Source organism: Argentina anserina, chromosome 2, assembly GCF_933775445.1.
Source record: "Argentina anserina chromosome 2, drPotAnse1.1, whole genome shotgun sequence".
In the NCBI taxonomy this organism is placed as follows: domain Eukaryota; kingdom Viridiplantae; phylum Streptophyta; class Magnoliopsida; order Rosales; family Rosaceae; genus Argentina; species Argentina anserina.
In genome coordinates, this window is record NC_065873.1 from 21,942,727 (window position 1) to 21,957,413 (window position 14,687).

At 36.3% G+C, this 14,687-nt stretch overlaps 2 protein-coding genes across 3 annotated transcripts; both read right to left on the reverse strand.

Moving 5' to 3' along the window:
• Window positions 1-236: 236 nt before the first annotated feature.
• Window positions 237-4,997, reverse strand: LOC126783281 (poly [ADP-ribose] polymerase 2). Its single transcript, XM_050508722.1, has 18 exons — window positions 4,865-4,997; window positions 4,492-4,783; window positions 4,276-4,400; window positions 4,085-4,166; window positions 3,574-3,806; window positions 3,204-3,330; window positions 2,979-3,034; window positions 2,670-2,743; window positions 2,535-2,581; window positions 2,335-2,384; window positions 2,084-2,146; window positions 1,743-1,823; window positions 1,503-1,613; window positions 1,297-1,372; window positions 1,041-1,183; window positions 784-857; window positions 521-623; window positions 237-428 (listed from the first exon to the last, which is right to left on the reverse strand). The coding sequence occupies exons 1-18, from the start codon at window positions 4,946-4,948 to the stop codon at window positions 336-338; spliced, it is 1,914 nt and encodes a 637-aa protein (XP_050364679.1). The 5' UTR covers window positions 4,949-4,997; the 3' UTR covers window positions 237-335.
• A 3,318-nt stretch (window positions 4,998-8,315) lies between these two features.
• Window positions 8,316-10,844, reverse strand: LOC126783022 (U1 small nuclear ribonucleoprotein A). 2 transcript variants are annotated; one of them, XM_050508402.1, is made up of 4 exons: window positions 10,522-10,844; window positions 10,025-10,118; window positions 9,429-9,517; window positions 8,316-8,871 (listed from the first exon to the last, which is right to left on the reverse strand). In XM_050508402.1, exons 1-4 carry the CDS (start codon window positions 10,777-10,779, stop codon window positions 8,584-8,586), a joined length of 729 nt encoding a protein of 242 aa, XP_050364359.1. In that variant the 5' UTR covers window positions 10,780-10,844; the 3' UTR covers window positions 8,316-8,583. The 2 variants fall into 2 exon arrangements, with proteins under 2 accessions (XP_050364359.1, XP_050364358.1); XM_050508401.1 differs by having other exon boundaries at window positions 8,316-8,877.
• Window positions 10,845-14,687: the final 3,843 nt, after the last annotated feature.

Below are 14,687 nucleotides of genomic sequence, written 5' to 3' on the forward strand. Positions count from 1 at the left end.
AAATTGTTAAATTGGAACTGAGAAGCAACCAAAGAACAGCTTTAAGGCCTCATCCCTCATTTGCAAGCTAAATAGTTCACACTTACTACCTAGTCCAGCTCCTGGATCTGAAAAATAGTGTTCCATACCGAGGAATAAAATCCTCGTTATCAATATCCAATTCTCGAACGATAATAAAGGGAAAAGCAGATTGGATTTTGCCAAAATTATAAATTGATTACCGCAGGTAAGTACACTTCTTTCCGTACCAAAGAACGAAAACTATTATACATGATGAAAGCATTAAATTATTTAAATATGTTAACAAAAGCTAGCAAGGAGCCAGCATCTAGAGGTTATCTCTTGAAATTGAAATTCACTTGAACAACATAGCGCATCCTTATCTGGTCTACATTGTAAACTATGTACTCATTGTATAGTAAAGAACCCTGCGACGCGAACATAAAGGAATTAAGATATTGAGAACAGTAAAGGAATGCCATCCCTGCAAGAATAAAAGAATTTAAGATGAATATTCTACCTTGCGCGGCTTCTCTTTTGGTTTTCCTAATGGAACCATGACACCATCCTCTAGTAACTGAGCCTCTGAAAGATCTGGTTCAGTTCCACCAACCCCCTTTGTGCTGCAAATTTAGGTTTCACAAGCATCCATAATGATGATTAGTCTTAGTCAATTGCTTAATGCAATACATGACTTAGCTTTGTAATTTTGAAGATAACCAAAATAATGTGACAAGAAGAGAGTTTCATTCATATATTGACTAATTAACTAGAAAAAACAACCTTAGCTTTCCTTCTGGTAACTTGTCAGCATCATATTTAGCAGATAAAAGCTCAGCCATGTCACCCAATGCAACCTGAAGCAAATTCAGTTGTCAAATTTTAATTAGAATAATCAACATCCGTGCAAAAAAAAGTGAATGTTATCTTGTTACACAATTTGTTATCTTATTTACACATAAAGCGACAGCTGGATAATTGGATAATTGATGCGGTACACCTTTTTGTACCAGATATTTTTAGTGTGAAAGAAATGCAACCTCACAAAGCAGTAGCACACCAGCTGAAGAAGAACTGTTAGCATAGCAATAATTTGCACTTTTGGAGAACATGTCGGCAAAGTAAACCCCTTTCCCAAACATGTAACCAGATACGGGAGCTTCAGGTGGAGCTATGCGCAAACCTGGGAAGCCATGAGATGTAATTTGTACACTTATCTATAATTTATTCACAGCATGTACCATGAAAGCTCACACACAAAAAGTCGATACTAATATATACATAAACAAGGATCACCTTGAGATAAAATCCCAGCCCAATTTGTGAGACGAGAACCATGCCAGAGAAGCATTCTATTTTTCATACTGAAAAACTGCTCATAGAAGTATATTGTAGTTAGACTGTTACAAATGCTAAACTTTTGGGACACTCAAGATAAATAATAAATTTTATCAAAGTTGCTAAATTTCCAAACTGGAATCTATAGAGCATCTCATCCTAACCTTTTTATAACGTTCAGCTTCACCCTCTCTTGATGCACGGAAAATCTGAACGACATTAACTGCATAACCTGAATGAGTTTTTGCATGGGTATTATGCAAATACTTTGAAACCTGAGATCAGCCAGAGGAAAAGACAAAGAAACAGAGTCAAAAGATAAAACTACGGAGCACACTGAGCAGTTAATAACTAAATTTTGCATTACAGTGCAACCCTTGCACCCTGCATTTATTATTACATACCATATCAAATTCATCTGAATCAGCGCCTAGCGGTGTCAGCTCACAACGGAGGCTCTGGTAATTAGAATACAAGGGATCTTCCTACAATAATAAAGATACAAAAAGAAAAAGAAAAAGAAAGTAAGACTACTTGGAACTGTCAATGATAAAGAGGTCGTCACATAAAGGCATCGCCAGCGAAGATATATAATCTTTGAACATGAGAAGAAAGGGAGTAAAAAAGGCTTGGATCTTTAAACTTTGAATCGAAGATGCAAATGGCATGCTATCAAGTGTAAGTCAGAACCATAACCATAGAAATATCTCTGTGTATAAAATTATAACAATAAAACAAGACATACCTGTGTCCCAGCATCATTGTTCAACAATTTCGTTGCAACTTCAATTTCACCTAGTGCTTCAACCTTCAAGTAGTTGGAAGGAATTAAACATGTTTTTTTATCATCAAAGGCAACAAATTATTGTCATAGACAAATAGCAAACTGCTGATTAGCTACAAGAGCAGTGTACAAAGACAATAATGTTAAATATCAAATCATGGAAGTTGCAATAAAAATAGCAACATATAACAGATAATATCAAAAAGGATTACCATTTCCAACTTTTGCTTCAACTTCTGAGGAGTATCAATGACAAAGTTGCCTGAGCCATTCAGGTGTCCAAGACTTATTAAAGTAAATAAGATAAAATGAAGAGTTACCCGTATCCTAGGTATGTCCTATGCTCAGTGAACTCAGTGTTTGTGTGTGTGTGTGTGTGTGTGTGAGAGAGAGAGAGAGAGAGAGCACTTACTCATCTTTTTAAATCCAAAATCATGAGGAATGACAGTGTAGAACTCTCTGCAAGAGGTACATCAAAATTGTAATTCTACATTTTTAAAACTAATTTTACATCTGAGGGGGAGAGAGAGAGAGAGAGAGTACTTACCCACTTAATTGTTCAAGTGTTTTTCTATTAGAATGACCAATCACATCAGCAATACTCTTCAAAATATTATAACCCTGGATTGAATTAGAAAAGAAAAAAACATATCATTGCACTTTCTGACTAAAAAAACGTAGGGCACAATTTGAATTTAGCAGCAAAACAAACACAGTAACAATAAAGTTCTAAATTTTTTTGTGTAAATTAATAAAGGTCGAACCCAATTATTCTTGATTCTGAAACAACCGGATATTTATACTCCAAAATTGAAGAATAACCGAGGAGACTTCAGTGCATAAGCCAACAGCGTACCTTAAGAATTGTTGATTTGCTCAGCTTCCCCAGTGGCAACTTGTCAGCATTGTATCCTACTCGAAGAAGAAGAAAGTATCCATATAAGGGCACCAACACACAGAACAATTAAGCGGATAGACTATACTGATCAATTGAATGTATCAAAATAGAATTATAAGGATGTAATTCTTATAGGATATGATCAACTCTTTTCTAACACCAATACCTTACGACATTACCTACCTATTTCCATCATATACTGCTTCATCATGGCAATGTTGCAGATAAGAGATACGAACTTTGCAATACAGGGATCTAGTTTTGTTTCCACAGGTTGAGGTACTAAAGCTGAGCCACTTTTTTCTGGTACCTGTTCATCAAAGAAAGTGCTATTAAGGAGCAAGCAGATTAATTTACTGTAACAAACTAACAACCCTCCCCTTTCACCCCATACTCTTATATATTGAGGCAATGAACTTAGCAGACTTTAATTTGAAAAAAAAAATTAGAAACATAACATGAATGAACATACAGCTCAACGTCCTCAGTAGACAGTCAAAAGTGTAGCTCCAGGGGACAAAAAAAAAAGGAATAAATGATCGTAGTTACTCACAGCTGATAGGTCTTCCTTTTCGCTGTAATCCATTTCTAACCACACATAGCACTTTGGGAATGACTCGAATGTTTTTCGTTTGGACCAATCATTCCTGGTTTTTTCAGAGAATTTCTTTTTAAATTCCGCGATTGCACGGTCTCGGGGATAAGGCCCTAGTACCTTGTTTTGACCCTTGACACCTACTCTCCCCCATCTAAAGTAAACCATGAAACTAGCACCATCATCGGATTCTGCATGTTATTTCAGAAAGAAAGATAAATACATATTTACTTCTGTAATATCCCAATGGCATAAGGGCATTGACTAATTGGAGCAGATAATAGTTTATGTATTGAAGTCATTTATAGTTTACATATAACTTGGTGAACATGATATCCTGTGCTTGATCAACCATCCCAACCCCACTCGTATTGACATCACTTCAAATTACAACAATCTAATAACCTGGAATGTCCAACCTGTCAACCGTTACATGAATCCAAAATGCCGAAAGGAAAAAGATACTCACCAAGAACTTGAAGCACAAAGAACTTGTTATTATTTTCGCCAACATTCGTCTGATTCAACATGGCATCATACAAATCATCACCCTGCACCAAAAACACGACTTCTCAGTTCTCACAACCAACCACGAAATGCAATCGATTTCTTAAGTCAAAATATTAACACGACAATGATTACATAACTCAATAAACTCACCATTTGCAAAACATGATAATGTGTCTTAATGTGATCCGGTAGCCACTGATCCAACACAGCCGCACCTTTCTTGGTAGCAGTAACCATCTTCTCCTTACTCTCATTCTCTTCTTCCTTCGCCACAACTACCACCGCAGCAGCATAAAGCATAAGTTAACCTAAAATTGAGCAGTATATACATATCTCAAATTACACACAGATATCGAAAGCTAATACCTCTACTTCTTCCAGCAATGTCATCAGAATCCTTCTCCGAATCTTCACAAAGCCTCTGGAGTAGCTCCTTCCTGGAACCAGTGGCCGGAATTCCGCGAAGACCTGCTTCTTCGCAGAGTTGCTTGACATTCATACTCCGGAATTTCTCAGTGGCCTTGATTTTCTCCGACGCGGCGGCGGCTGAACCGTCGTCTTCATTGGAGTTCCTTCCCCGCTTTCTAGTGACGGAACCGTCGCCGTCGTGTGGCGGTGGCTTGGTGTCTTGGAGGAGAGCGGACTCGAGCCTCGAAACCTGCAGGGAGTGTAAAAATCAGTGGCGGAGAAATAGTGAGGTGTTGGAGAATAAGGAGAGGAGAGGGAGGGAGTGGCGGACCAGGACGGGGAGGGTTCCGGCGGTGCTGAGACCGCGCTGGGCTAATTGGTCTCGGAGTTGTTCGACTTTGAGCTTGTTCGCCATTTTTAGTGAAGCGGTTGATGAAATGGGGAGAGGCGGGCTTTGAAGGGGAGTCGAGGAAGAGTGGGGGGGTTTTAATTTCTTTCACCTACAAGAGTCCGCAGCAAGCTTTATTTTTTTAAAAGCTTCCACTACAAGCTCTTTGGTGGGATAGAAATTTAGCGAGGCGGGGATTCTAAAAGAGTCCGCAGCAAGTTTTTTTTTTTAAAGCTTCCACTACAAGCCATTTGGTGGGGTAGAAATTTAGCGGGGGTTCTATTTTTATTTTTATTGTTGATTATACATCTTTAATCTTTCTATTTAAGTTTGATTTTTTCAATTAATGTGGAAAATACAGATCGGAATATATATATATATATATATATATATCAAACAATGATCAAAACTCACCTCTCAAATTATCTCAAATCCCCAAATTAACTAAAACTCTCAAAATTTGTCAAATTCACGAAAATCTAAATCTATTTGTCAAATTTTCCCTTTGCCGGGGATGGGAATTATCGTTATTGGAGTAGTCAACGATCATTGGAGCTTTGATTGCAATGGGTGCAGATTGGAATTTAACAATTATGAATAACTATTTTTTTTTTAAAGATGAAGAACTAATTCAAATTGAGAAGAAATTGAAACCCTTGGATGATGGAGAACAAGAAGAATTAGTTGGGGGGAAATTACATGTCGTTGTTGAGTTTCAAACTCTCAAAATTTGTCAAATTCATGAAAATCTAAATTTATTAGTCAAATTTTCCCTTTGACAGGGATGGGAATTGTCGTTATCGGAGTAGTCAACGACTATTAGAGCTTTGATTGCAATGGGTGCAAATTGATATTTAACAATTATGAAGAACTAATTTTTTTAAGATGAAGAACTAATTCAAAATGGGAAGAAATTGAAACCCTTGGACGATGTAGGAGAAGAAGAATTAGTTGGGGGGAAATTACATGTTGTTGTTGAGTTTCAAAGATGGATTTTAGATCTTTCTTTGCTTTTTTTTTTCCTGGTAGAAATTAATGGAACAAGTGTATATTATGATAAATAAGAAGATGTGTATTTAGTTATTTGTAAAAGCTAAAATTAATTAGGAGGTTTATTTAGCAATTGAGGTACAAACAGCAAATAAGAGGTGCAAATAGAAATCCCCTTAAGAAAATTGAGTATGAACAAAAAAAAATAAGAGTGTTGCTACTGAGACCGTCAAATTTGCTCAGCATACCTATCTGCTCACTACACATCCCCTCGCGGTCCTCAAAACGCTCTTTGCCGATACCTAACGAACGTCATCTTGCTGAAAGAGAAACATAACCGCTCCACCGCCTCACAAACTCAAGCTTCACCCCTCCAAATGACGAACGTTGCCTGAAACGTCGAGATCGCTAGAGGATCCTTTGCCGAGAGGTTTTGTGACCCATACATTGCCACACTCAATCTTTGTTCACTCCCCAAGATGAAACTACACCAGAAGATGCCTTTCGGCCAGCACTGAGTGAATCTACGCCATCGTCTGCACACCAAACCTAGGGTTTCGGTATATGGAGGCCTTTGAAAAACCGGGAGCCCCCTTTATCTTGAGTGAATTTTTTTGTTTATAAATGGTGGTACATTATTTCAATAAGTAGTTGTAATTATATATTTATATTATGGTATGTGTGCTCAAACATTTATAGCTACTCTACCCTTATCCAACTCTTTGAAGTTTTCGGATATGTCAAGCGTCCTCGCTTTGGAGATATATGTAGAACATGATTTCAGCTGACCAGAACATTTGAACTATTTGTGAGCATGTGAAACTGACGTTTATATACTAATTTTTTCTGTGTTAAACTCTTAATTATAATCAAATCAACTATTAGTGTTGCATTATTCTGCATAATTAAAAAATTATATTAAATTATTAATAGTGTTTTGTGTCACATAAACGATCTTAGGTATAGTTTTAGTTCTTCTATATATAAATTTAATTATGAAGACAAATTAGGAAATAAATATAGATAAGAAAACTAATAAATACGACAATATGTTATTTATTGAATTTAATAAAGTCTATAAAATTATCTCTTTTTATATACATATTGTCCTTAATCGTCATTATGTAAAGAGATATATATGTACTCTTAATATATATATATATATATATATGTAATTTAATAATTCAATATACATAGAGGTCAAGTGAGAAAATTTGGAGATCCTAAAAATATAAACAAATTTTATCCGAGCCAATGAAACTTTAAGAATTATCACAGGATTATAAGTGAGTCATAGTCTAATTGGTTAATTAACCTAACTGACATCGTTGAGTTTGATGTAATACTGAGATTATGAGTGTGTGAACAAATTCGGCCTAAAATAAAGGTTTTATGAATTAAGAACGAAAGTGCATCAAATTAAGAATGTTTCCTAAAATTGAGTGTACCTTCCTCTGTAATGTTACCGATCTGTTTCATCATAGCTATTTGGATTTATCAACTTGTACGCAGCATAATAGGTTCAATGGGTGGGCATAAAAAATCAAAATCTCGATTCCGTTCCGAAATTCATAGGGATAAGACGAGACAGAAGTCTAAAAACATATGTCCCGTCCCGTCCCGCTTTAAATTTCATTTCAATTTTAACCATCAAATATTTCATCATCATCATACATTTATAATTTATGAGAACATCTTGGATGCATTTGATAAGGAAATGACTAACTTCAAAGAATAAATCTTGGACCTTGCTTCATTTCCTAAAGATAAACAAGTCCCAGTTAATTTTATCATTAATATATGATTTGAGTTATATGATATAAATAAAGACGATTTGTATATTATAAATTTCTATAAATTTAACAATCGAAACTTATATAATCGTATATATAATATATAATTATATATGTTTCTCTTGTATGATAACACTAGAATTTTTATGTACAATATCTATAACGCTATAATTTGAATGATTAATTTAATTTTATAATAATTAAACTCATGATATCGAAGTAGATGATAAATGATATTTGAAACAATCTACATGTTTCTTCTATTACAATAATTGGTATTAAAATTTTATTAATAGTAAATTAAGTATTTATTATTTAAAGTTCGAGAAGATGGGATAAGCCCGATCCTATTCCAATCCCGTCCGGATCCGGGATTGATCCCGAGTGGGATGAGACGTGAAATTAACCTCATCATGTCCCGCCCCGTCCCGTCCCACCCCTAGGTTCAATTGTTTCACACTTTTGCTGAACCATGCAAACCAGATGACGAACACTGGATTCTTCATGGTTGGATCTTCCCTTGTTAGAAAATGAAGAAACCAAGAAAAAAAAAGGACTGACGTGATGTGCACCAAAAACATACAAATTAAATGCATAATTGTACGCACATCTTAATGGGCAAGACTGTCCCCATTCATGGATTATCAAGAAGGAACACTTAAAACCTGCTTTCAGATACAAGCTAACTACAATTACATGAAACAAAATCCAACTCAAAGGAAACTCGAAATGTCAAAGGGTCACCCTAAACATATCCCTCTTGAACATATCCCAATAACATTAATACATTTGAAGCATTTATCACTAAACCAATATAACTAGTGGATCCAGGACTGAAACTTTCGTCCATCCGAATAGCAAAGACCTAAATCGTACTGTCTACTTCTTTGCATATGTAATCAACATTGAATTTTGCGCTGTCACCTTAAAAGCCTGGAGGTTCTGCATTGCCATTGATGATTGCATCTCATTTTCATACTCCACAAAAGCAATACCTGGCTTAGCTTCCACCATTCTAACCTCCTTAAAACCAGGGTATTGACAGAAGAGCATTTGCAGCATCATGGAAGTTGCCTCGTGAGGAAGATTCTGAACAAACAGAATGTTGTTTGGTGGTGCAGGGGCCTCAGGCACTTTGACACCACCAGGATATGGTATTTGGGAGAGCTGTACCTGGCCAAAGGGTTAAAACTCACATATGAGAAGATGCTTATAATGTAATTCCTAGAAGTGCATCGTGCTAACAATTCAACCAAACCTACAGAGCTTAATGAGTTTACATATGGTAAAGGTTTCATTACTTATCAACAGAGCAATGCTCAAGCCTAAAGACATTTAAACGGGTAGTACAATATTCAAGCCCAGTCAGATGGGGAAGGCTGAACTCGTTATAATTAAACAATTGATTTCACAATTCCATCACCGTGCCTTTTCTCTTATCAGATGACCCTTTATCAACGAACAAAATTAATTTCTTTATGAGAGGTACTTGTGTGAATTGTATAATCATTGATTTCTCCTCATTGTAATGATTTGTGTATTGTGCTATAAACATGCAAACTACCCAACACTAGCACAAATAACTGAAATAGTATTTCAGCTCAAAGAAGGCCACGTGAAGAATATATACATTAAACAGATAGATATCCAAATGAAAAATTAAGGTTTACAGAAAGATAACTTGAAGAAGCAATTTCTCCTAAAACAGAAGACATGATTCTTACCGGAGGTGCTCCACCATAGGCACCGGGATACGCGGGATTGAGACCCATTCCAGCTTGGTTAGCATCCTGCTGCTCTTTCCGTTTTTTCCCTGCAGAAAATTGAGCTTTGAGCTATATGAAGCCATATATCCACAATAAATATATATAGCATTTGCTTCTTTAAACAAAACATCATACTATAAGATAGTCAAATAATGCATACATGCAAACAAGAGACAAAACAGACAAAAATATGCAGGGAATGGGAACTGCATATGTCACTCCATTATCCATAAAAGTTGACATGGTTAATTGGTTAGTCTAATAAGTAGATTATAATGATATTCTAAATCCCCGGCATCATTTATGTGGCAAGACATAGATTGTGGATGTGTAAATTTAATCAGTAAGACGATTTGAATGATTATCATGATATTCTAACCCCCAATCATCATCAAAATGTGGCAGGCGAAGAGAATGATAGACACAACAGAACAACAAACCAATCACATAACTGACAGTCTGACACCTTCACTGCAAGCTTTTCAGACACTAATAGCCAAGAAGAAAGTACACATCTACCAGAGGAAGCGAAGAGAAAATCAGAATGTCCTTACCCTTCTCCTCATGCCTCTTTCGTCTTTCCCGTGGAACAAAAGTACCATCAGCCTTTGCTATTATATCTGATTTTGTCTTGGCATATTGTATTTTCTGCATTAACCAACATCAACAAAACTATATCAGATAATCGAAACCAGTACTTATATTGATCATAATCATATACAACAATTGTAAAGAACACATGATTAGTCTCATGGGACGACATGGCACACATGCTTCCTTAATAATAAGTGCATACTCATGAACAATCATAATCAACTGTGCTCAACCAACCCCAATCCCTATAGCTGCATTTTACAGACACCTAAAACTCACATCATAGCAGTTTAATTCAACAACAAACTAAGTTAATACTTCTCTATATGAACTACACCTCAAATTAACCGAAGCTGTAAATTCCTTGCTCTGATACCTAAATTTACAGTAGCTAGGGTGAAACATAACAATTCAATTCAAAATTAAGAGCAGTGGTAAGATTAAAGTTAAGAATTACCATGGGCTTGTCGTAGAAAGGGAAGCTCTGCATTTGGCGAATGGCATTGGCGGCAGAAGAGACGTCCTCGAAGACGACCCAAGCTTGGCCTTTGTGCTTGAGAGTCTTGAAGGCCAGCACATCCAGAACCTTCCCGAACTGCGAGAACATGGCGTGCAGCGTCTTCTTCAACTCGTCCAGCTTGATTTTCTCGTTCAGGTTGTTGATGTAGATCGTCTGGTTCGCCGGAACTTCGCTGCCACTGTTGTTCTCTCCCATGGCTTCTCTCGTTTTCTCTCCCAATTTTGATTTAGCTGAGGGCTTTGAATCAAGCACCCACTGCACTTTAGGCCTTTTGCTTTTGCCTGTTATGCCCTAACCAAATGGCGTAGTGAGAGATTGATATGGGCTGGGCTCATTCTTTTTGATGCCCAACTTTAAGACACACATAGGGGTAAATTGGTCTTATCAGTAATACACGTGAACGTATTCAATCGTTTTCGGCGCATATTAGGCCTTTTACGGCGCGTTTCTGAGCGTATTACTGAGTTCAGAGATCTCAAACCCTTACATTATAGTCATAAAAAGGTCGGATATGTTCGGATAATTGCAAGAGATGATTGGATATGTTGTGAAAAGACAATGTTACCCTTGCGTGTTAAATGTTTTCAGTTCCATGGTTGGGCCAGTTTTGGATTGCTTAGGCTAGGGCCTCTTTGGGCCCTCAGTTGTATTTTTGTTTTTGCACTTTTATTTCCTATATAAAGTTATAAACCCTTTTCAGAGTACCTTATTGGCCATTTCCGAAATAAAAGATAGTTTTTGATACAAATCCTTAAATCAATGGTTTTTTTTGGAAAGAGTAATATCAATGGATTTGACACCCCCAATTAAAAATCACAATAAAAACAAAGCCACACTAATTTTTCTTGGTCAATTTCTTCCTTTTCATCAATCGAAAGTGAAAAGGTATTTCTAAGTCCGTGTTATATCGATCACAAGGGTCAAGGAACACAATCTATGTGGTTAGATTGCAGAGTTCATAACGTGAGGGCATGAGCAGTCCCCTTCGATCCTTTTGTATCTGGTTCAAATTGTTCTGAAGAAAGTTGCAACAATAAAAACTAACTTCGAAAGGGTTGGGATGTGGCATGGGATGCTCAAGTTGCTCTTCAAGTTGCAACCTCCAGAGGCTAGCCACAATTATTTTAGAGGTGTCCAAAAGATTTGTAAACACGGCCTCTCAGCTCTCTCTGCCTCAAGCCCTCAATTCATTATTTTGACCCCAACCCTTGTGCTCAGCCTAGAGTCGCATAATAATACTATATACTACATGCTATACAAGGTCTACTATATGCTACTTAAGGTCTCTTTTCATGACAGATCATACTATATACTATACTCAATTAATTACCTTGTACGATGTTAGATGCTACAAGCAACCAACCAGGAACAGGAAATAAGCTCATATCAAGTAGAGTAGTTAATGCTGTAAATAGTTTAACATCACGTCCTTCTATCATATATATGACGTTGATATACCTCGCATAAGGTGGGACACAGATATTGAGTTGCCATGGTTATTGGCATGTCATGTAAACTATATGGCCGTGTTTGGCATACCAGACTGGATTGGATTAGACGCCCTGCTGCAATGCTGCTGCAATGTAGGACTTGACCATTTCACATGTGCCGGCCTATTAATCTCTTGGGGTTACAACGCCTTTAGGGAACCGTGACTCTGTAAAAAAAAAAATTGGATTGGATTAGTATCCAACATTGACTTGGATTAGATTGGAAACAAATTGGATTTAGAGAACTCCAATCTTATTGAATGTTTGGAGAACCAGACACAAGTTGGATTTCATTTTTCATTATTTCTTGAATTAATATTCAGAAAAAGAAATTTAGACAATGGAGGTGGAGGAGGCGTAGTTGGAAGTGGGGGTCAGGAGAGGAAGGCAGAGGAGGAGGAGGTGTCTTAGGCGGAGACGAGACCTGCTCCTAGTAATGGCGACGATGTTTATGTTGGCACGAAGAATCTCATCTAACGACGCTGCGTTGGCAACGTCAAGGAGCTTGAGCGCGTTCTCCACTGATATCTCGAATGGGACAGAGTCGTCGGCTCTAGAGCTGGCTTGGATCATGGGAGCTAAGTCAGCTAATGGGTGGCGGGAGAAAACGATTGAGCGTCTCCAAGGTTCGAATTGGTCGTCGGGTTTACGAATGAGGATTAGATCTGCAATAGAGGATTTGACGGTGAGGGCAGAGAAGGCGGCGGTTGTGAGAGGAAGCAACGGGGGCGGAGAAGCTCCTCCTTGGGAAGATTAAGGGGAGGTTGGGGTTACAGAGAGACTAAAGAGACGAGCTCGTGTTTCTGGGTTGAGTATTTAATCTGGATGGATAACTTAATTCCCACATTTTTAGCAGGATTTAATATGAATGTCAAACAAGATTTAAGTTTTCTAGTAGCAAAAAATCTCAACTTTCAAACAGACCAATTAGCCGGATATGATTTATGTTTGCCTATCCGGTCCCTATATCAGGGCAAACAAACACGGCCTATATGTGTAGGAAATACTCCCGGTCAGAAAATTGAATTACAATAAGTACTTGAAGACTTCCGTTTAGCTACATTAATAATAATATTGACAAAGTACGTTGGAGAACATAATTGGTTCATGCAGTGTTTGTATCAAGAGTAGATAAATTGACGAACTGTTCATAAATTTTTAAAAGAAGGACGTTTTACTCTTAGCTAGATTCGTAGCATCGTGGGACTGATTCTAAGTGACAATTACACTTTTCTATATGAAGTATTTACTTCTTCTACATCATTTTCATGATTACTATTGAAATTCTTACTATATATATATATATATATATTTTTTTTTTTTTGAAACCAGAATGAATTCTTACTATAGTTATGTTTACCCTTAAAAGTTAAATTAAGAGATAAGAAGTTTCTTTTCGACACCCTTAAAATAAGAAGTTTGAACTGATCGAAAATGCAAGTGTATGTTTAAATATGCATTGACCATTAAATTCATTATTAACTACAAGTCTACAAGACACTTTTTGTTATGTACGAAGGGTACTCAATTGTTTTATTTTCTTTGGATCAATCTAAAACAGACTCAAGGATAATATATACATTGACTTGGTCCATGACTGCATGTCTGATCTAGATTTGAAGATTGTAATCCAAATTCTTGAAGGATCTAGAAGAATAAGAAGATCGAGTGGCTGATGGCTCTATTCAATGTTCTAAATATCCCGATATATCCTCGATATATCCCTGATATATCCCTAATATTAAGAAAACGATACGATAAGTTGCTTATCGGTCTATTATATCGGTCAACCCGAAAAATCAAGTCAAATGACGATATATCGGGTCAAACCGAGTTTGACCCGATATATCGGTGCCCTTTTTTAAACATTTTTTTTTAAAACCACGTTGTTTTGAAAAAATAATTTAAAGAAAATGAAAATTTTGTTGATAACATTCAATGACGTGAGCGTTTATGATGAATGATCATCTTTGTTTGACCCGATATATCGGTGCCCTTTTTTAAAATATTTTTTTAAAACCACGTCGTTTTGAAAAAATAATTTAAAAAAAAATGAAAGTTTCGTTGATAACATTCAATGACGAGAGAGTTTATGATGAATGATCACCTTTATTTTTATTAATTAATATTATTTATGTATTTTAATTGTCAAAATAATTAAATAATTTTTTTATGAAGTTTATTTAGTAGATATACTTCTATAAGTTTTAATTTCTCAAGTTTTTTTTGGTATATTTTGATGTATATTTTTATAATTATATTAAATTTAATTAAAAATTAGCAAAAACGATAAATCCGATATAATCCGATATATCTCGATATATCCCCGTTATATCCTTATTTTACAAAACCGATACGATGCCGATAACCGTTATTTAGACCATTGGCTCTATTAGACGAATTACACGATATCTGGAAAAGCCAACATTTCAATGTTTCACCAATTCCAACTCTCCTTTTTCATCCTATTTGATCGACTACTTGTGGTTCTTTCTAGAAACACATCGGGCAAAGGGGGATGGACATGAGAAATTAATAGAGACCAAAGAAAAAACCATGGCGTGTGTGTCATCTAGAACCAGTGGACTACTCCGGTCGTAGTCCTTGCATGAC

Bases quoted from the DNA above. Each gene is read 5' to 3' on its own strand.
- LOC126783281 (XM_050508722.1), bottom strand. From the start codon at position 4,948: ATGGCGAACAAGCTCAAAGTCGAACAACTCCGAGACCAATTAGCCCAG. The intron at 1,824-2,083 runs GTATGTCTTGTT...TTATTATTGTAG, and splicing joins ACAATGATGCTGGGACACAG to GAAGATCCCTTGTATTCTAA. The intron at 1,184-1,296 runs GTGATCCTTGTT...ATGGCTTCCCAG, and splicing joins GGCTGGGATTTTATCTCAAG to GTTTGCGCATAGCTCCACCT.
- LOC126783022 (XM_050508401.1), bottom strand. From the start codon at position 10,779: ATGGGAGAGAACAACAGTGGCAGCGAAGTTCCGGCGAACCAGACGATC. The intron at 10,119-10,521 runs GTAATTCTTAAC...TGGTTAATGCAG, and splicing joins CTTTCTACGACAAGCCCATG to AAAATACAATATGCCAAGAC. The intron at 8,878-9,428 runs GTAAGAATCATG...CCCTTTGGCCAG, and splicing joins CCTATGGTGGAGCACCTCCG to GTACAGCTCTCCCAAATACC.